Source organism: Clavelina lepadiformis, chromosome 2 (assembly GCF_947623445.1).
Source record: "Clavelina lepadiformis chromosome 2, kaClaLepa1.1, whole genome shotgun sequence".
Classification (NCBI taxonomy): Eukaryota; Metazoa; Chordata; class Ascidiacea; order Aplousobranchia; family Clavelinidae; genus Clavelina; species Clavelina lepadiformis.
The window spans coordinates 1,267,224-1,287,841 of NC_135241.1; the positions used below are offsets into that span (position 1 = coordinate 1,267,224).

The following is a 20,618-nucleotide window of genomic DNA, read 5'->3' on the forward strand; positions in this document are numbered from 1 at the left end:
TTTTCATTTCATACCAACATCCCTATCTGTGCTGCAGTTTTCGACCGGCGCTGTCCCAAAACTAGAAGACAAGGGGAAAGTACCAGAAACTGATGACGTACCGATAGTTTACGTCAAAGAGGAAGACGCCTACGTCAACCTAATGGTTGTCAGGGCGGCAGGTTGGTTTGGTCAAGTGACGGCTGAATGGCGAACCAAGGAAGGGACTGCTCTCTCCCGGCGCGAACCAAAAGATTTTGAGGTGAGAGCTTCATTGGCTTAAGAGAGATAAGATTCTGGCGATCTGAGAATAAATCTGATTTGATCCGATAAGTTGAAAATCTGAGAGTTTCATGTATGGTCTGGCAATCTGATGCCTTTATTAATATCCTTCATAATATTTAGTTGTTGTTTATATCATGTATTAATACATCCACTTTATCAAGACTCTATCTCCCTGTTACCTCTTAGAACATCAGGGAACTGTTTATCTATTGCAATAACCTTTATATTCTGCTTGCTCGCTTCAGTCATCCGCGGGTCGAGTGATTCTAAAAGATGGCGAAGGTCACACTTCATTGCGTGTGAAGCTGATAGATGATGAAGTATCTGAACTTGAAAAATTCTTCCACGTCGTGCTCTCAACTCCCACTGGTGGTGGTATGAGACTGCATGGAAATCAAGCCTTATTAATTTTTCAGCCTAACTTACCCCCAACATTCTGGAAAACCTTAAACCACGTTTAAAATATTGTATATTCATCTTGGTATATTTCACTTTCCAGCTTCCTTGAGCAACGCTTCTCGAGTCAAGGTGGTGATCAAACCATCTGATGACGCGTTCGGCGTCTTCCAGTTTAACAAGACAACCGCGAGAGCCGACGAACCATCCGAAGGAACCACTACAACCAGCTTACAGGTTCAAGTTTGATCTATACAGATCTATATAGTGGATAAGATGAACTTTTTGGACAAAAGGCTTGTTACTTTTTGGATTTCAACAATAGACATCTTATACATACAAACATGTTTATATATACGATGTCCAATTGTTCCAACTGATTTATTCACTCATCGTCCAGCTTTTTAGGTATAATTTATTCAAAATATTTTGTGATTTAATTCATCTTACTTTACCACAGGTTGTCAGGAGGGGAGGAAGTCTTGGTGAAGCCTCGCTCCACTGGCGAATCAGAAACAATTCAACTCGTGACGTCACGCCAACAGAAGGACAGTTGACTTTTTCGGAAGGTCAACTAACAAATGACGTAATAATCGCAATCTTATCAGACGACGACCCTGAATTTGATGAAAACATTGAAATTGAATTGACAGAGGTGAGTGCATCCAAGATTACTTGGAATCTTTGTATTTGTGATCACCACTCCTTCTACAAGGTCTATGTAACAAGCCAAGGTTTCCCTTTATTCATCCTACGCCTCGAACTGTTGATGAGTTTCCGCATCCATTGTTTTCATAAAATGGAGCCTTCAATTAAAAAAATTGTACACTTTGGGATCAATATAATTGCTTTTTTCGTTTTCGCACCCCCCTAAAAGGTTATTTCGCACCTCTAATTGGGAACCCCCTGATCTAAGCCCCAAGTTGTTGTTTGTGCGGCGTCATTCTTCAAGTTTCTTTTCCAGGTGAATCAAGGGTCATTGGGACCCCACACCACCGCAATTCTTACCATCACCGCTAACGATGATCCCCGCGGTCTGGTCATCTTCAAACCGACGTCAGTGATAGCTCACGAAGGAGGAGATGCCACACTCTTCCTGCAGAGGTTGGGAGGCTCTTCCGGCACCATCCGCGTCCACTTCACCACCATGGACACCATGCCCGAGAACCGGACATTCTCTCAAGGGTATAAGCGTTTTGTTTCATAACGTTGCCATGAATCGTTCGCTTCAACGGAAACGTGTCAAACCAGTTCAAGCGTTAAAAGGTAATGTTAATAATGTGAATGGGAATTTGTATAGGATCGCCATTCCTGACGGAGATTATAAATACACGGAGAGCAGCGTTCTGATTGGTGAAAACGTGACTTCAATCAACTTCACAATTCCCGTGCTCGATGACGTCATTCCGGAAAGGGATGAAGTTTTCTTCGTCCAGCTAACGTCAGTGGAACTTGTGTCGTCGGGAGTGGAAGGTGGTTGGATTAAAACCATCGAAACAGATAAAAATTTCTGTTTCTTCTATATATTTTCTTCTTAATAACTTTTTCCTCATCTTCAGTGAAGGGTTCTCCGCGGTTGGGTCCGGATCGCGAAATCCTGGCCGAAGTCAGCATCACCGAAAACGACTCCCCGCACGGAGTTTTGGAACTCAGCTCAAGCATGATAAGTGTCCCGGAAGATGACATCACTGATGATGACGTCACTTTACAAGTGGTACGAAGGTTGGGGACATTCGGTGACGTATCAGTCAGGGTGACCACGAACCCCGGTTCAGCAAGGTCACTTGAAGATTATAATCTTGTCCAATCAGAGGTAAAAACGTAATCAACTGACATTGAAAATGACGTCATAGTATTCATGACTTTGTTGAACCTTCGAGCAACAAAATTTTTACCTTACGACGTACATCTCACGACTATGGCGTAGGTCACTTTACTGGACGGGGAATCCCGAAAACTCATCCCCATACGCATTATTGACGATTTCACGCCCGAGTTGAAAGAGGATTTCACGGTTGAGCTGCTTCACGATAGCGTCACTGGAGGTGCTGAAGTGGGAAATGACGACACGTGTAAAGTGATGATTTTGGAATCTGATGACCCATACGGACTACTCAGTAAGCTACCCGCCATAAATATCATTAACATAACTGGTAATTATACCTGTAACAAAATTGATACACTTTTTCTTTTGCTAATTACGATTTGGTAGCGTTTATTTTTGGTCAGAAAATTATCACATCTATAAATAAACTCGCAACTTCAACAAAGCAAACAAATCACAGCTAGCTTGTCAGGTCTCATTCATTCGCTTCATCTTTCTTCAAAGGCATCTCAGTGAGCACGGACCGGGTCGAAGAGCCAGCAGAAGGTAGGACACCTGTCACCTTCACAGTTCACAGAAAGAATGGACAGAGGGGGCTGGTCGGCTTGAAGTGGAAAGTTTACATTGAACCTGCCCTCTCCGCCGCCGATCCCTGGGATGGACAAGTAAGCTCAAATCTCGCCGATAGCGGAGGTGACGTAGATGTTCGAGAAGGCCTTCTTTATCTGACAACGAACGAGATTGAAGAAGAATTTACAGTGAACGTGAGTAGAAGATGCAATGTTAGAGTGATTCAATAAGAGCGCAACTTAATATTCTCAGTTATATAATAATGAAAACAATTTTTTATAACTTATTGCCCACATAGGCTGAAAACCTTCTTCCCAAAATGTGGGTTGTGATACAATTCAGGTCAAATTTACACTTTTCTTTCTTCGTGGAGGCTCAAAATTACTTGTCATGTATATCACTTTACATATAATTGGTAGATTTTGGCTGATGACGTAGCTGAAGACGACGAGGTCATCCGGGTACGTTTGGAAGAAATTCTTCCCGGATATAAAGGTCGAATTGATCCCAAGAATAGCGAAGCCCACGTGAACATACCGGCCAATGATCGGCCGTACGGTGACGTCACAATAGAACGTTCGTCTTACATCGCTGAAGAAAATGAGGAAGGTCGTTCCACTGTGACTGTTGACGTCATTAGAAGGTAAATTTATGACACAGACGTCTTCACCAGCCTAAGTCTGAGCGTCAGTTTTTAAAAATGAATCTCGTAGCTTCGGATTTCATGAAAATAAAAATGTTGTCTTAAGCAACCTGATGTCATTTTTAGCGGTGGTCTCCACGGTACGATGAGGGTGGTATACAGCACACTTGAGGTAGACCTCGTATCTGAGATGATGGATGACCAGGATGATTTGGTTGAATTGTACCAGCAAGCCAAACACGTCGGAAAACTGGGTAACCGGTTTTCCTACGCCAATAGTTTTATATTTGCCGCCAAAAGGAAAAAATTATTGAACGAATAATTAGTAGAACAATAGAATAATGACAAAACAGTAGAAACAATGGTTTGTCTTTTTTCTTCAGATGCAAGGACTCTCTATCAGTCGGTTGACATTCTCTCATCCGACCAACCCTTGGTCACGTGCGCTGAAGCGTGTCTGCGCGAAAGAGCTTGCCTTGCTTTCCTCTACCACCAGGTGGGCTACGAGTGCAAGTGGCTCACTCGAAATGAGATGCAGAGAGGACACATCGAGTATCTTTCTGGGGATGAAAATCATTCGTATCCTCCTGCAAGATACACCTTGTATGAGAAAAACACCACTAAGGTAGAGAGAACATATTAGCCCCAGGGCTAAGATATTCTGTATGTGATACACTTTATCTGGAACATCCCATACTTGAAAATGTTAAATGGTTGAAATTGTTTAATGGTTATTGGTTAAAGCTAAACAGCAAATTATGTTTTTTAATGTTTGGTAACAGTGTTAGTCTTACTCTTGCTGCCTCCAAATGCAAGCCTAACTTTCATTTAGAATCTTTTGTGAAGTCCAGGAATACTTTTACAGACAAGCAAGTTGTACAACTCCCAAGCGAGAGCAGGAATTGACTTTCTTCCTTACTCTGGAGCATCTCTCCTCTTGCATCCGGGCCGGCTAAAAGGATCAATCAACATCACAATTTTGCCGGATAAAGATCCGGAACTAAACGAATATTTTAAGGTTGATTTACATCAGAGCTTGTATACTCTGCTGAGAAATTATTTCTTCTTCAATGTGATGGTGATGTATCTTCTCCGATGTTCCATTTTTAAAAATAAGTCATTTCAACAAACGCATCAATAGTCTTCTTCATGAAATTGCTCTTTCTACTTCCTGCAGGTGTCCCTGTTAAATGTAAACATGCTTGACGTTGAATCTGATCTGATCAACCTTCCAGCAATAAAAGCTCCTTCAACATCCAGGATAACCATTGAAGAAAACGATCATCCTTATGGCTTCTTCTACCTTACCGATCAGGATGGAAACAGGAGGTCAGATGTGGAAGATAAGCCAGTCGAAGTGGAGGAGAGACCTCAATTGTCTCTGGAAATGGTGGTTAAAAGAGCAGGTAGGAGCTGGAACTCTTTAAAGAGTTCCTCAAATCGGGATTGTCATCCTATATCTCTGGCCGTTTTCCAACAGGTGGAAGTGTTGGTGACGTAAGTGTTGATTGGTCTGTGATGGGTGGAACGGCATTACGTAACCAGGACTTCACCGGCGATGATGCAACACTCAAGTTTGAAGATGGCGAGACAAGAAAAGGTGACGATATGTTTGTTCTAATCACTTCCACTGTTATCAATATTGTGCAAATGGAAACGCACTACGCACCCCCAAATAGATGCGCAAGATACTAACAAATCTTTCAAGAAATATAACAATTATTATCAAACAGTGGCGTTTATTCCATTCCAGTAATCAGCTTATCGGTGATTGACGATGGAATCCCGGAACCAAGCGAGGACATCCGCATCCAGCTCTCTAATCCCACGGGAGGAGCACAGATCGACCCGAAAAGGGATCGAACCCGGATCATCATCCTTGCAAACGATGTTGTTGGTGGTGCCGTTGGATTCAGCGATGAATCAAGATCAATTATCGGCAGAGAAGGTTTGAAATTGCTTCTTGAATAATCTGAATAAATGGCTCCCAAACTTTTCCTTCTTGCGAAACCCTAGCTGCAATTATTCTTTCCTCGCGGACCCTGACTTAGGAACCACTGACTTGTATGGTGCTTTGGCTGGTAACACAATGTTATATCTATCATTTTTCTTGTTTTAGATTTTGTGGCAGCCTTCTTAATCTAGAACGCTTTCTCATTTGAATCAAAATTGTTTTATTGAAGGAGGAAACGTCACGCTTCAGCTGGCACGCACTGACCCGGCGCTTGGCACTTGCCGCGTTACCTGGCATGCGATTGGGATGAATGGTCATGACGTCATGAAAGGGTTAAACGACACTCAGGGAGTGGTTGAATTTGACCCCGGACAAACGACAGTTGACTTCGTGGTGGGGATAGTCTCGGATCAGACACCGGAAACCGCGGAAGAATACAGGATCGTGTTAAATGACGCGGAAAGCCTGGGTACGTCATCAAAATCATCATGCGAAGAGGAAGTTGCTGCGGATTTCAAAAGAAAATGCATCTTTTGCAGATCTTCCAAGATCAGGAGGAGCGATCATCGACGTCCAATCTTCCTCTGCACAGATCTCGATCGAAGATAGCGACGATCCTCATGGAGTCTTCCGTTTTGCTCCCTCATCACAGAGGATCAACATGAAGGAGGAGAACGTGAAGTTGGAGATCTTTGTGACACGGCAATTTGGCTCAATCGGGCGAGTTCGCGTCTATTTTGACGTTATACCCGGTATATAACATTGTTAGACATCCCAGCTTGATCATGTTTTGCGACGTTTAAAGTATGTTTTAGTTCTTACATTTGTGCTCCCAGGAACGCTCAGCACACTTAACCCTGACATTGGAGTAGCTGAGACAGGCGTTGATTTCACGTTTGATGAGCGTCGGCCATATGTAACGTTTGACGATGGCGTTACGTCAGCGGTTCTATTTATGAACATCATTGATGACATCATACCGGAGTTAAACGAAATCTTCCACGTCAATCTTACACGGGTTGAATTGATTGATGAATACGCCCGCGCGATTAGTCCGGTCCTCCCTCCTAGGATTGGTAATTAATGGGAACTTAAGTAAAAGAGCAGAAACTTTGCTGAATATTCTGTCATTTCTAATAAACATGATAGAGTTTTAATAATACCTATTGCTTTGCTTTCAAAAACTATTGTTTCTGCTTATCTTTAGACCCAGCTGGTGCTTTATCTCAAGTTGTGATTGACGCCAATGACGGAACAAAAGGCGTCGTGGAATTTGATCCAAATCACATCCAGCTATCCGTTGATGAGTCCCAGGTTTCATAGTTCATCCTCTTCTTATACATACACTATTTCAAAGTGTGTTTTGCATTTTCCTTTGATTGATCTCGGATTTGCTCCACAGGATGCCAAGGTTCGACTTCGCATCATGCGGAAGAAGGGAACGTACGGCGAGGTTTCGGTATTCATTTTCCCGCAGAACGGAAAAGCAATTCTCGGGAAAGATTACACGTGCGAAGCAACTGTAAGATGAATACTGGGCCGTGTAGAGGAAGGGCTTATAACCCTATATCTTGTATCATTGTATCATTGTTTCATGCTGTTTAGACCCTTGTGCTCGTCGACAGCCAAGATAGCATCGATTATGAAATCACAATCATAAATGACGACATACCAGAAGGGAAGGAATCGTTCGACGTGTTGCTAGGCAACCCATCCGCTGGACTTGAGTTGGGAAATTTCACGAAGGCTACGATCACGATTCTCTCGAATGACGACGCGCACGGGAGAGTAGCGTTTGACAACGAACCTCTCATTTATCTTGATGAACCGGAAGGCTTGAAGTGAGTTCTTTGGAGGCTTTTTTATTTTGTTGAGCGGAAATCTCTATTATTCCTGTAAACGTGGTATATGATGTTTAGTCTATTTTAATACACCAAAATGATTTTAAAGTTCGGAGTAATTTTTTCAACGATTCGTCTTTTCTTGATGTTAGCTTCACCCAAAGCAAGACAGAGCTCACTGTGTTGCGCAGTCCGCCAGATGGCGTGTTCGGGACAATAACACTGCGTTTCAAGATCGAAGAACTGACCTCAAGCGGTGAAGTGATTGACGGGCCTGTTAGTGACATCACCCCTGTTGAAGGTTATGTCACAATAGAAGATGGAGTTTCGTTTCAGGTAAAATAACCTAAATAAAGAGTCACCAGACGCATGGTTGCTGGACCGTATGCTCATCCTTTCTATTTGCAGGTTATTGAATTGGCGGCCAAAGCGGATGATAACACTGAATTGGATGAGAGGTTCAGGATCACTATATTCGATCCGACAAACGGAGCCACGCTGGCTCACACCGGAACAAGTACAGAGATTATTATAAAGGAAAATGATGCTCCGTTTGGGAACTTCACAGTTCGTCCGTCTGCTTCTCGGTAATTAGAACCAGTTGTTTGTTTGATCGATTTGTGCTCTACAGTAGGTATGGCGGACAGTTTGAGTTAAGCGAAGTTGATTCAACGGACTCTGATTGCATATCTTCAAAAACAGAACATTCAATTCATAGTTTGTGAAATAATTTACCCAAGATTGTTTCTATAGCAACCAATCCATAATACGCATCAACGAGGATGTCGGGTTGTTGTATGTTGATGTTCTCCGCAACCAGGGTACGCTAGGAACAGTTACAATTGATCTGCAAACGACTCAAGGTAACCGGTTGTCCACACTTACCATTCCCACCGATGGTTGTTGTGCATAAAATCTTCCACTTTGTAACCCAGCTTCACATAGAAGTTTCAAATCTACCTAATCCATAGTTTATTGGACAGTTTCTAATGTCCCCTTTTTCTTGTTTAAAAATTTGCAGGAAGTGCCACTCCTCTCTCCGCTTCCGCCGCTTATCCTCCCTTCCTTGCTCCGTTCCAAACCTTTCCCGGCTCCAGCGGAGTTTGGTTCCACGCTTTTCACCACGAAGGCACAAGTTATCTTATTTATCTAACCAACATTTTAGTCAGACCGCTAACTACTCGACTGGGAGGGTCCGGTACACTAGCCACGTTAACCCCAGGGGTGCATTCGACCCTCTACAAGTGGCAGGGAGTGTACACCCCTGTACAAGTACTCAATTCAGTGTTTTTTTTACAATATAATAATAATTTTAAAATAGAATTTTACTTTTTTACTTTTTACTTAATTTTTTATATTAATGTTTAATCACATTTGTCACTATCCATATGTAACTATATTGGTGAAGTTGTACGCAACACATCACCGTTCGAATTCCACTTCACCTGTTTAACATTTGCAGACCATCGAAACTGATGGGGCGAGCTGTGCTACTTCATTCCACGTTGGTCCGAATATTTTCATATTTATCTCGAATTCAGGCCAAGATGGAAGGTAGAAGTTATATACTTTCCTTCCTTACTTCTTCTCTTAACTTAAACGTACCTTGTACGTTGCAAAGCGATGCCATGTCATATAACTTGTATCCACGCAGACGCGAAACAAATTCTCGCCTGTACACAATGGAAGGTGGTAGATTGAGAGTGGTGCAAGATATACGGACTAAAGGAGCCTCAAATGCTGCGCATTTTCATAAAACAACCCACTACCTGGTGGTCGCCAACAGCGTTGATAACAACAGAGTAAGTGGTGTCGATGTACCAACAAATATGTTTTGAAAATGTCTTTTGCTAGTTTGAAATTTCAATCGCTATCAAATGAACTTTTTCGTTGGTCAGGTTTCCAGTATCGATTCGATTTTGTTCCGGATGAGCGAATCTGATCACGTGCTTAATCAAGTTCAAACTCTGCCCACCAGAGGCGCATCGGGGCTTGAGACCTTCTCGATCAATGGTTACCTATATCTCGCTATAGCGAATCGGTAAACAAGTGTGTTGCGTGTATCGTAAAGCAATTTTAATCGTCATCAAAGAAGGATAATTTTATCATCACAGTGATCCAAAAACGATTTGAATTACTTAGCCAAGACAATACGTTTACACAGCAAGAACATAATACGCTCAAGCGTCATACCATACCACAAAGATTTTTTTTCCCAAAACTATTTTCCGTGAAGTTAAATAGGAACTTTTGTAACAGAACCGAAACTCAATGCCTCTTACCTCTTACCCTTGCCTCTTACAGATTAGACTCAGAACTTCCAACAGCGTCGAAGGTATCTTCCGTTGTTTACAGATGGGACCCTGTGACGTCAACCTTCACGCAACGTACCAACGTTGACGTTTCCCACGCAAGTGACGTTGTGCATTATGATGCTGACAACGGCGATTGTCTTTTAATGTTTACTTCAGCCAGCTCACGTAACGAATACACCACCGATGGTCCTGACGTCATCAAGGTTTTCCAGGTATATTTGCCTCCCAAGTCCCAACATTAACCAGTAAAAGGTTCCGTAGCTTCTACAATTTTTTTTCTCCTCAGGTTTTACAAAACGACCAGGAAGGGAACCTTCTGCTTAGAGCACACCAATCACTTCACGTTGCAGGGGTTGGCAGGCTTCAGGTTGCTTCACTGGCAGTCGATAGTCTTCACGCTCGCAATAGCATTCAGGTATTTTCCATACTTACTCCGTGCAGATGTCACATGCCGATTTACACTTTGTTTTGGATTGTAAGATCATATGTCAAACTAAACTTATTTGCTAAATATAGTGCAAAATTTTAAACGTACCTTGTTTTTACTATTTCTAGCCGTCTGTATTAAGAAGTGATAACGTCACTTTTCTAATGACGTCATCACATACGTCATCTAAAGTCTACTTTTTCGATCACGATTCGCTGTTGTTTCGTCATCTCTTCAGCGCTGGACCTTCCTCATTTCTCTATCCTCACTCTGTATCCAAGCACGCCAGTGCTCTTGTTGCCGTGGTAACCAACGAAATCATGGCAACAAGTGGCTTTATGATGTCACAAGTTGGTGGTGACGCAAGTTCTTCCGTTGCCAACAAGCCATTTTCATTTTCTGGCATCTATAACGTGGTCAACATACATACATTGAATGGGACTTCAAATGGGGTAGTACCTGCCGGGGATTTTGTTTCCTTGACCAAATCGTTGACCTTTGAGCCCGACCAGAGGCTGCACACAGTGGCCATAAACATCTTAAACGACGACCTCCCAGAAGAAGATGAGAGTTTCAAAGTAGGAAAATTCTTTTGCCTGTTTTGCTCGATAGGATTGCAAGATCACAAATTCTTAACTGGCTGTACTTTTATCCAAGATTATACTGACTCACTCCGGAGAGAGTCACGTGATCATTGATGACGTTTCCAGCGCATTGGAGGTCATAATAGCGTCGAATGATGACGCACACGGTATAATTGGCTTCGTGGAGGTGAAAATAAAAAAGTAGTTCGGTGATAACTTTGTTCGCGCAAAAAATCCTCATCTTTGAAGTTTTGTTCGTTTCAGGAATTCCTTGAGAAATCAGTCGAGGAAACTTCTAACGACAACAGCTTCACATTGAACCTATTACGTAATGTGTCAACTTTTGGAAGCGTCACGGTTGACTGGATTGCGGAAGGCAATATTAATGACATCACCCCTGTTTCCGGCCAGGTTAATCTCATAATTTCACAGAATAATCGAAAATAGATTTTTACGCTGAGTTATAACTTCAATTTTGAAATATCTCCGGCCTGCAGGTTGCTTTCGAAGATGGCCAATCAGTGACTGGGATTCAGCTCACTGTTCTTGCCGATGACTTACCGGAAGTTGATGAATACGTCACAATAAGATTAATCAACCCACACTTGGTCGGAGGCAGCGGGTACTAGAATGTTAAATTACCTCCAAAGTATTATTAGTCTGACTAGGTTGTGTTTTGAACTTCAGGATTACGTCATCACCTCGCTTAAACGTCACCAGCTCCCAGTCACGTGTTCAGATTCCAGCGAACGACTCACCACACGGTGTTGTCAGATGGGCGCCGAGTTCACTGCGTACAGTGATTAGTGAAGCGGAAACACTCTCAGGAGCGTCACAGTTGGTCACGCTTGACATGGTTCGTGAGCAAGGGATGATGGGAGATATCGAGGTTGTTATATAGGATTTCTATGTGTAGTGTGCACAAATTAAGCCTTTGCTATAGCGTCCTTTCTAGGACTTAAGTTAGTTGAGACCAACATTTTTTTAAGCTTGAAATGAGAGCTACGATCAGACGATAAGATGATTAATAAAACAGCTTCCTGTGTTTTTCTTTAAATGTCTAGATTCACTTTCGTACTCAAAGAGCTGACAATCTGCAGTTAAAGTCTCAAGCTACTCCTGGCACAGACTTCATACCTCGAGATTCTTCGCTGGTTATGCGGGAAAACACGACTCGCGCTGCCGTTAGCATCAGCATTATCCCCGATGATATTCCAGAAGATATCGAGTCGTTTTATGTGATTATTTATAAAGTGACGTTGATAGGAGAATCTACAATCGGTGGAGAGCCAGGTGTGGTGGTATTCTGCTTTAATCTTACAGCATTATTCGACGTCTATGATTAACATTGAGCTTATTCAACATCTTCATCATTTTACAGGCATTAGTTCAGGTGGAAATGATCTAGCGGAAGTGACGATTGATGAAAACGATGACGCACGAGGCTTCGTCCAGTTCAACGTAACAAGAAACGAAGAAGGGGCGATAGATGCTTTCGAACTACCCAGAAAAAACAACTCTCTAAAGGCAAATACCATCGTAACCTTCAAGTTGAAAAAGCTTGTCATACCATACTGTGTAACAGTGAAGACAGAAAAATCTTTACAATATTCTGCGGACGTAATCCCGAACGATAACTTTGTGACTCGGGTTGTGTTTTGGATACAGCTTGCCCTGGAGCGCGTGGTCGGTTTTGTGCGGACGATTGGCGTGGAATGGGTGGCCCGGCCAGGTACGGCAAAGAACCAGGATTTTTTTCCATCCTCCGGATCTGTTCAGTTCCTGGAGGTAAGCAAGTCAGCAGAAATTGAGATCTTCATCGCAGATGATCATGAAGTGGAGTTTGTGGAGACTTTTACCGTGCAGTTGGTTGCCGCTACAGGTTTGGTAGTAACTTTTTACGTAGTTTTTAGATGGACATTGATTAGTCGGGAAGTTGATTGTGTGTAAATTAAAAGGCGGGTAGGCGGGTAGGCGGGTAGGCGGCTTAGACCAGACCGGCTTAGTCAGTCATACGTGGTTTTAAAGGATTACTGAAGCAAACAAAAGATTTTAGTTTGTAGTGTATTTGTATTGCAAAAATTTTGCAATCAGCTCAGTGAGTATGGAAATAGACTTATTATTTATTTAATAAAGCAAATGTCTGAAATGTATCGTACTATTTTGCGGTATCTCGTTTGGTAAATAAATATGTCTGTTATTGCTGCCTTTGTGATGATTGCAACATATTGGTATTGCAAGGTAATTTCATTTCTTCGGAAATTAATAAAGGTTTACTCTTCAGCAATTGAAGTTGTATTTTTATAGCATTGTTGCACTTTCTGCTCATTCTTACGAATTTCTTCAAAGGAGGAGCAAAGTTAGGAGGTGACCTGCTGGTCAAGGTCAACATCATGCCCAACGACTCACCGAGTGGAATGTTTGGCTTTCTCCAAGACTCTTACAGATTAGAGGAATCCACTACAGCTGATGATGCGAGAGGATCGGTTGAGCTTCAAGTAAAAAGATTCCAGGGAAGCGAGTAAGATTTCAACGAATATCCGTCTCTTCTCTCCCCTTCTTCTTATCCGTCGAGCACAGATTGAAAATGAAGATTAATTAATTACTTTCCATAACTTTATTTATTTGATGTCTATTGTCACCGGTAAAACTGTGCAACCAACTACTAGCAGGTTGTTTGTCTTGAGGCGACGACCTATATTGAAAAGCCTATGATCGTGAGTGAAAGTTAGTGACACTTCTATCCCATGCTTATAGTGAGGATGTGACGTTGTTATGGAAACTGGATGACTCTGCACATGCCGATTTGAGTCCGGTTTCAGGAAACCTTCTGTTTCCCGCGAATACTCGCTCGAAATCCATCATCCTTCGAAGTCTTCCCGACCAACAGCTGGAGGGAGAGGAAAGTTTTAATATACGCCTAATAGCGGCCACCGGTGGCGCAGAAATATCGCCAGTAGCTGGAAATGCCAAGGTAGGCTACGTGTTGGAGTTAAGGTCATGATGTCCATGCAAATATATTAAGATGTGGATCCAAATTAACGGTGATCAATATCTTATAAAACCACTCGGTCCAAGAACCGAAGCCGACATTATCATCGCAAAGAACGCGTGTCAATTACAAACGTTGTCGTCATAATCCAGGTCATAATATCAGCTAATCCGGGAGCAGCTGGTAAGATATCCATCCTCACGAAGGAAATATTCGCAGCGGAACCCGAAGGTAATTATGACGGAATAATAACCATCATGATGAAACGAGGACCGGGCGTATTTGGCGAGGTGCTGGTTGATTGGCAGGTTACTCCCGCGGACCAGGCCACGTTTGCAGAAGTTGAAGGTTTGTAATTAACTATCATGCTTGTAATTAATCTCACAAGAATTGATCCTTGCAACAATTGTTATTCATCGTCAATCCAGGCCAAGCTTATTTCCGCAATCTTCAAAATGAAACCACGATTAAGCTTCGTACTGTCGATGACGTCATTCCAGAAAGTCCCAGTGATTACGTCATAAAATTAATTGGGGCATCAGGTTGGTATTGTTAAGGATGGCATATAATAATCCTTAGTTCTTTAATTTTCGTAAATCTTCGGGATATCTGCTAGAATAATAGACTATGGATCATTAATTATTATCAACAGCGTTTTTTAGAAATTATTAATATTCTCATTAATCATCCGTAAGGTGGCGCCACAGTGAACCACAGCGCCAGCAAGTGTCAAATCCACGTTGTAGCCAGCGACCACCCGCACGGTCAGTTTGAGCTCTCTCAACCCGTTTACCACGTCAAGGAGAGCAGCATCGATTACCACACCGTGACGTCATCGCTTGCGACGTCACCAAGCAGACCATCGTATGTGTCAGTCGCGGTTCTGAGAAATTATGGGAGTTTGGGGGAGGTGATGACGTCATGCAAGCGAAATTACATTTCTTGTCTGACCATTGTGTCGTGAGTATGCTTTGTTTATGAAGCGCTCATAGGATTATTCTTGCAAATGTAGGTTGCCCTGGATGTCCACACTGAACCCGGAAGCGCACTTCCAAACGTTGATTATTACGCAATAAACAAACGACTTGTTTTCACTGACGGCGAAGCGTTTAAGAAATTCGACGTAGAAATCATAGACGATAAAATTCCAGAAGGACCAAAAGAGTTTTTCCTCAATATTACCGGTAAAATGCAGTCTATTAAACTATTGACACTGAAAGAAGTTCGGAAAAGAGCTGAGATTGTTTTGAGTAATTTCACGAAGCATATTGCAAAAACTGACCAATGCCGACCCAATTCAATCAAGCTTAATCTTCAGGACTCCAACTTCTATCTCATTCGGACAACGATTACGTCATCCGCAAGCCCTTCAATCTATCACGTGACTCCCCTCCACTTCTAGGTGACGTGACGTGGTCAGTGGTGCGTATCGCTAAGAGCGATGGGCCGGAAGGCGTTGTCCAATTTGCCCCGGAAGCGTCCGCCATGATCGCAGACGAAAGTGATGGAGAAATCAGAGTGCCCTTGGTAAGGTTTATATGAAGTAACGTTATCGCGAAAATTCAAATCTGAAAATATAAATTAGAAACTCAGAAATTATGAATTATGAAAGACTTAGGTTAGAAGGGTTTAAAATGTCTGGTTTGAATTGTCGCATAACCGCAATAACTGCCTCTTCTCACCATTTGTGGGAATTTGCGCTAAATTGTACATTTCGAAAATATTGTCCCCACTTTTTCTTTCAAGATCCGAAGCGAGGGGAATTATGGTGCCGTGTCTGTGCGGGTGACAGCCATCAATCAAACCGCCAGAAGAAACGTTGACTTTCTACTTCCCTCGGCTGGAGTGTTGGTTACTTTTGAAAACGAACAATCCGATGCTTATGTGACAGTGCCCATTGTTGACGACACAATGATGGAAGGGGAAGAAAAGTTCACTCTAGCATTGGCGGGGTCCTCAGGAGGGGTTAGACTTGGAAGCAGGAAGTTCTCCGAGGTAAAATGATCACGATGTCAGTGAATGTAGTAAAATGGTCTTTAACGCCCAAGAGAGAAATTATTATCGGCAGGCACGTGATGACCCTCCCTTTAAATCTTCACAAAGGTCATTAAACAACGCATTCGTGACACCTAACATATGTAAAACAAATGCTTAGGCAACAAGGTGTAACAGCGTTTAACCCTTAACTCGAAACTTAACTTAACTCGAAAGTGCTTGTTTGGTTGTTACCAAAATTAACGACTTTATATCCCTTATTAATGCACCGGGTCTAGTTATTACAGCTATGAGTTGATTTCATTCACTACCAAGGTGACTGCATGATTGGTTGATTCCTAATAACTTTATACTCTTTGTCATTGCGTATGTTAATTCACTAGTTATTGCAGCGATAAGTCATTTTCATCAGGTCACCATAAAGAAGAGCGATTATCCAAACGGGGTATTCCGGTTTATCGGAGATGATAACGTCTCGATCAAGAGTCCTTCTCCCGGTGGAACTGAACTTGCTTTCACTTTAGAACGATTTGGTGGAAATCGTCTTCCAGTAACTGTTAGATGGCGTATAGAGCGCACGGAACCTTTCATCTCACCCACTACAAGGTAATGTTTATTTTATATTAACTTCATTGAAACCATTTCGACAACTTTAGATATCTTTAAAACAAACACTACCTTTCGAAACCACTTTACCCAGTGATTGCTATTATGAATCTGGTTATTAGTTAATTATTAGTTGTTGTTACTGTATGTGGTTTAGTATCTGAACTCAAGGTCAACATCACTTTTCGGTTTGCAGTAATTCTCCGCTTCATGACGACATTTCCTCTCCCCTGAGTGGTCAGTTTGAATTTGGAGACGGAGAGAATGGAAGGCGGGAAATCTTGGTCAATATCCTTCCGTCAGACGGCGCTCAAGAGGTGGAAGAGCACTTTATTATCGTTATTGAAAGTGCATCTCCAGCAGAAATCAGTCAAATTAAAGGAAGAGCGTTGATAACTGTGCAGAAAAAGGTGATGACAATTTACATGTGTTTTTAATTATGATTAATATTTAATATAGAAATTTTCACTCGTTCTTTCTTTGCTCCTATTTTAGCCGTCTGTAACTTTACTATTTTCGCTTGCTTGAAACAGTTTTCACTTGTTTAATCTGTTAACACGTTTTGTAATAATTTGCTCTTTTGAAAATGCTCTCTTACACATCATCACTTTGTCAATACAGGGTCACCCGAACGGTGTGGTACGATTTGGCAGCTCAACTGACGAAAACAACGTTTTTAATCAAAAGCAGGTATATAATGCCAATGCAAGAGGATTTTTGCTTTTGATTGTCTTGTCATAATCACTTATAAGCTTTGGTCTAGTTCATAGAAGAACCGGAATCTGGAATTGCGCAGCTCGTTTTTCCAATAACCCGGCAGTTTGGCTCCACGGGATTGCTTAATGTCACCTGGTCTATATCTCCAATAAATCAAGCGGTTGGTGCAAGCAATGACGACGTAACGAACGTCATAGGTACGTCATGATTACGTGATATAAAAACAACAGTTGTCATCAGATCCACGATATAGTTTTGCTTAAATCAGTAAGTCAAGATCCTAATAACGTACAAAGAAAGCTGTTAATTAAAAGCGAGAACGATCCAACAGACAACTTTGAATAATCCAAAACAGACTTGAGTACTGCAGGTAGAATATTACTGTACGGTCAATTTTGTCAGCACCAGTTATAGGTCAGTTTGAGTTATCCGCACTTTTGATGAAGAGTAACAGAGTTTCCATTGTGTGTCTAGGTTCCGTTCTGGTCCACGATGGACAGATTGACGCTGAGATTCTGGTGACCATCTCAGCAGACCAACTTCCCGAACTCGAAGAAACTTTTCTCCTCACCTTATTGTCGGTAAATGGCGGTGCGGAAATCGACAATCAAAATAAGAGACAACTTTTTGCCATAAGGTATGTTATGATGACGTCATATTACTACAGGTTTGATTTGCCGTCAACCTAACCGGCTCATTGTTCTACAAGTCTACACACACACACACACACACACACACACACACATAGGTTACTTCGTTTCCATGGCAACTGACTGGGTCTTCTGCAGAGCGAACGGTGATCCTCATGGAATCTTCCTGCTTAGAGAGGAAGATCAACGGATCCGAGTCAGTTCTGACATGAGAAGATTCATTCAAGTCAATGTGACACGTGATCGCGGCTTATTCGGGCGTGTCGTCGTTGCTTTTGAAGTTTTGTTTAAAGATGTGAGCATTTTTTCAATTTTCTGATATCTTCATTCTGCTCGATATGAGCGAAATGTATCAAAACGAATTTAACTTTTCTGAATCGAACTTAATAAATGGATCATTTCCAAGCCTGTAGTCGGTGTTGCATACGTCACTACGAATACCGGAACTGTCGTATTTCCTGCTGACGTCAGTTGGGGTACAGAAGAAATTCAGATTTCACACTCAGTGTTCTTACCCGTCGGAAGTAGTTTTACTGTAAAGGTAAGGTCGTTGAATCAACGTGAAACTTACGTCTGTTGTACCCGAGAATAACTCATAACTCAACTCATGAAATCAACGTTTTTACGTTGCGCATACGCAGTTAACATCGGTTCAATACATGGACCCGGATGTCAATATTCAACCAAGAATCTCCCGACTGCACTCGACAGCGAAAGTGAAAGTGGTTGCACAAACGGGGAATTCCCAGGTCGGATTTTCCTCCGCCTTGGCAAAGGTTGACGATGGTAAGAGAAATTCTCGAATTACGTTTGAAAAACTCCTCTTGATTGTTACATCGGTTCTTTTTTGTTTGATTCAGTTAAACGTAATCAATGCCAGTTGAAGATAACGAGACAGGGTACTTACGGTGACGTCATTATTCACTGGACGTCCGGGTATCCAGTACAACGTGCGCCGCTAGATGTCGCGCAAGGTGCCCTCTCCCCAGCAAGTGGGGTACTGACCATGAAGCACTCACAAGACGTCATCAACTTCTACGTAACGGTGAGTACACTAGCCAGTTGAAAAACAAGTGCATGAGCTATTTATTTAGTTGCCCGATTTCCAGCTTAGCCGCAGATACTTTTTTTAAAGTTTGGTTTTGGCGACTGCTGCAAAGTTTTAAGAGATCGCGACTAAAGACTCACACAGAAAGAACTCCTATTTTTCTGCTGTAGTTGTAAAAGTACAAATTCTGAAAGACCGTTGGAGAAATCGTATCGGTCCCCAAAAACACACTACAAAAATTACTGACCATAGATTTGCATCGACGTTAACAATATTTCCTTCATTTGGGAAGGTTTGACCAAGGTCAATGACCTTGATATGATGACAAAGTTTACATTTTCAACTTTCTAACTTTTCAGTTGCTTCCAACGACTGCTAAAATGACGTCATACGCTCTTTATATTAATCGAGTTCATAGTGTGGTTGGCGGTGGCGCCAGAGTGCTGAAGAATGGCGACATGGCGGAGATAGACCCGTCGGGGGCAATCCGGTTTGCCCCATTTTCCAGCCACGTCATTTTGGAAAGATCAAGGAGTAAGGTAAGTTCATTGCTGAGAAATAACTTCAAGAAAAATTCTTTCACAGTTTCAAAGTAATTGTTTGTTCCACAAAAATAAATAAATTCTTTCTAACTCTAAATAGTTTGTATCGACCATCAAAAGAAAGCGGTTTCGATATCACATTTATCCTCCTCAATTTTCCAGGTGAATTTAACGATCGAGCGGTTATATGGGAGTCGACTTGATGTGGAGGTCTTCTTTTCCGTCATTCCTCTCTCACTCTCCTCTACGACTCTCACTCCTTCTCAAAGAGGAAGCGTCACAATGGAGCAGGGACGCAAAGAGAAAATCTTCAGCATCGGATTGGCTGGCAGTGCTCCAGGGAAGAGTGAATCCTTTATGGTCAACCTGACATCAACAAAACAAGCGGACAGCTTGTACCAAGGTGACAGTCACCTCATAAATGAGATTACAACTGTTTCAGGAGAGGCGCAGTGAGACAACAGCGCTACCGATGTGTTTTGTTTTACTCGTTGTGGTAGTAGCTCTATGCGGTTGTGAGCTCATAAAGCTGTCTAAGCATTTCTGTTATCACTTTCACTTAATACTGTACTTTTGCTTGAGGTCATACTCATTGCTACGATAAAATCAATATACCAGGTGATTCCCCTCGCATCATAACGTTCGAAAGAACCAGTCACGTGACCATAGCCGAATCCACAAACGCAAGGGGCGTCATTTCCTTTGCAGACGTCACAATACAAGCAAAAGAGAGCAGTGGCGATGGATCAGAAGTAAATATCGTGATGGTGGATGTGCAGAGATCACGTGAGTTCAATGACCTATCATCCCATTTCACATAAGTTCGTTTATGACTGTTTGGTTAATATCGTAGTTGGTGCGATCGGTGATGTTTCTGTGATGATCAGCACCATTGGAGGTGGGGAAGAAAGTTATAAGACGCCCCCTCGTGACAAGAAGAATGCCATGAATATACCTCCATGGATGGCGCTGAAGATAGACGAAGACAACAGTAGGCGAGCGAGCGCTGGCTTGGATTATGAAGTGCGAGACATCAACATCACTTTTCAGGTGAGTTGGCTGGAGTGACATAAGCTTAAGTTATCTTCAGATAAAAGCACGAATGGGAAAGAGACCAGGAATGTTTGCTTCGGACATCGAATGATCATCTTGGTATGGTAATCTTTATCCTCGGAATGGGGAAAGTCTTTGCACGACTTAAACCCGGTGATGATTCCTCATCGCTCGAGATCCGGTTACCGAGCTTGTC

General features: G+C 42.2%; 1 protein-coding gene across 1 annotated transcript in view; it reads left to right on the forward strand.

The window, feature by feature from the left end:
- LOC143446029 (adhesion G-protein coupled receptor V1-like) overlaps positions 1-20,618 on the forward strand; it is a 39,344-nt gene that overhangs the window by 12,539 nt on the left and 6,187 nt on the right. The window contains exons 33-92 of the mRNA XM_076945475.1: positions 38-241; positions 510-639; positions 764-897; positions 1,121-1,315; positions 1,625-1,845; positions 1,961-2,133; positions 2,220-2,473; positions 2,588-2,777; positions 2,990-3,249; positions 3,475-3,698; positions 3,825-3,952; positions 4,082-4,323; positions 4,564-4,716; positions 4,876-5,104; positions 5,179-5,298; positions 5,452-5,646; positions 5,882-6,121; positions 6,192-6,404; positions 6,489-6,728; positions 6,860-6,966; positions 7,055-7,174; positions 7,258-7,493; positions 7,646-7,829; positions 7,902-8,080; positions 8,247-8,356; positions 8,515-8,765; positions 8,956-9,047; positions 9,148-9,295; positions 9,392-9,534; positions 9,798-10,020; positions 10,095-10,223; positions 10,364-10,813; positions 10,893-11,006; positions 11,084-11,230; positions 11,317-11,441; positions 11,507-11,708; positions 11,884-12,112; positions 12,201-12,346; positions 12,488-12,701; positions 13,169-13,340; positions 13,577-13,793; positions 13,964-14,159; positions 14,240-14,353; positions 14,507-14,721; positions 14,824-14,995; positions 15,130-15,338; positions 15,558-15,806; positions 16,219-16,412; positions 16,609-16,822; positions 17,034-17,102; positions 17,176-17,326; positions 17,604-17,766; positions 17,918-18,074; positions 18,186-18,320; positions 18,421-18,565; positions 18,640-18,824; positions 19,187-19,366; positions 19,532-19,772; positions 19,988-20,155; positions 20,223-20,419. Of these exons, the coding sequence (XP_076801590.1) occupies positions 38-241; positions 510-639; positions 764-897; positions 1,121-1,315; positions 1,625-1,845; positions 1,961-2,133; positions 2,220-2,473; positions 2,588-2,777; positions 2,990-3,249; positions 3,475-3,698; positions 3,825-3,952; positions 4,082-4,323; positions 4,564-4,716; positions 4,876-5,104; positions 5,179-5,298; positions 5,452-5,646; positions 5,882-6,121; positions 6,192-6,404; positions 6,489-6,728; positions 6,860-6,966; positions 7,055-7,174; positions 7,258-7,493; positions 7,646-7,829; positions 7,902-8,080; positions 8,247-8,356; positions 8,515-8,765; positions 8,956-9,047; positions 9,148-9,295; positions 9,392-9,534; positions 9,798-10,020; positions 10,095-10,223; positions 10,364-10,813; positions 10,893-11,006; positions 11,084-11,230; positions 11,317-11,441; positions 11,507-11,708; positions 11,884-12,112; positions 12,201-12,346; positions 12,488-12,701; positions 13,169-13,340; positions 13,577-13,793; positions 13,964-14,159; positions 14,240-14,353; positions 14,507-14,721; positions 14,824-14,995; positions 15,130-15,338; positions 15,558-15,806; positions 16,219-16,412; positions 16,609-16,822; positions 17,034-17,102; positions 17,176-17,326; positions 17,604-17,766; positions 17,918-18,074; positions 18,186-18,320; positions 18,421-18,565; positions 18,640-18,824; positions 19,187-19,366; positions 19,532-19,772; positions 19,988-20,155; positions 20,223-20,419 (11,037 nt within the window). The remainder of the gene's footprint in view (positions 1-37; positions 242-509; positions 640-763; positions 898-1,120; positions 1,316-1,624; positions 1,846-1,960; positions 2,134-2,219; positions 2,474-2,587; positions 2,778-2,989; positions 3,250-3,474; positions 3,699-3,824; positions 3,953-4,081; positions 4,324-4,563; positions 4,717-4,875; positions 5,105-5,178; positions 5,299-5,451; positions 5,647-5,881; positions 6,122-6,191; positions 6,405-6,488; positions 6,729-6,859; positions 6,967-7,054; positions 7,175-7,257; positions 7,494-7,645; positions 7,830-7,901; positions 8,081-8,246; positions 8,357-8,514; positions 8,766-8,955; positions 9,048-9,147; positions 9,296-9,391; positions 9,535-9,797; positions 10,021-10,094; positions 10,224-10,363; positions 10,814-10,892; positions 11,007-11,083; positions 11,231-11,316; positions 11,442-11,506; positions 11,709-11,883; positions 12,113-12,200; positions 12,347-12,487; positions 12,702-13,168; positions 13,341-13,576; positions 13,794-13,963; positions 14,160-14,239; positions 14,354-14,506; positions 14,722-14,823; positions 14,996-15,129; positions 15,339-15,557; positions 15,807-16,218; positions 16,413-16,608; positions 16,823-17,033; positions 17,103-17,175; positions 17,327-17,603; positions 17,767-17,917; positions 18,075-18,185; positions 18,321-18,420; positions 18,566-18,639; positions 18,825-19,186; positions 19,367-19,531; positions 19,773-19,987; positions 20,156-20,222; positions 20,420-20,618) is intronic.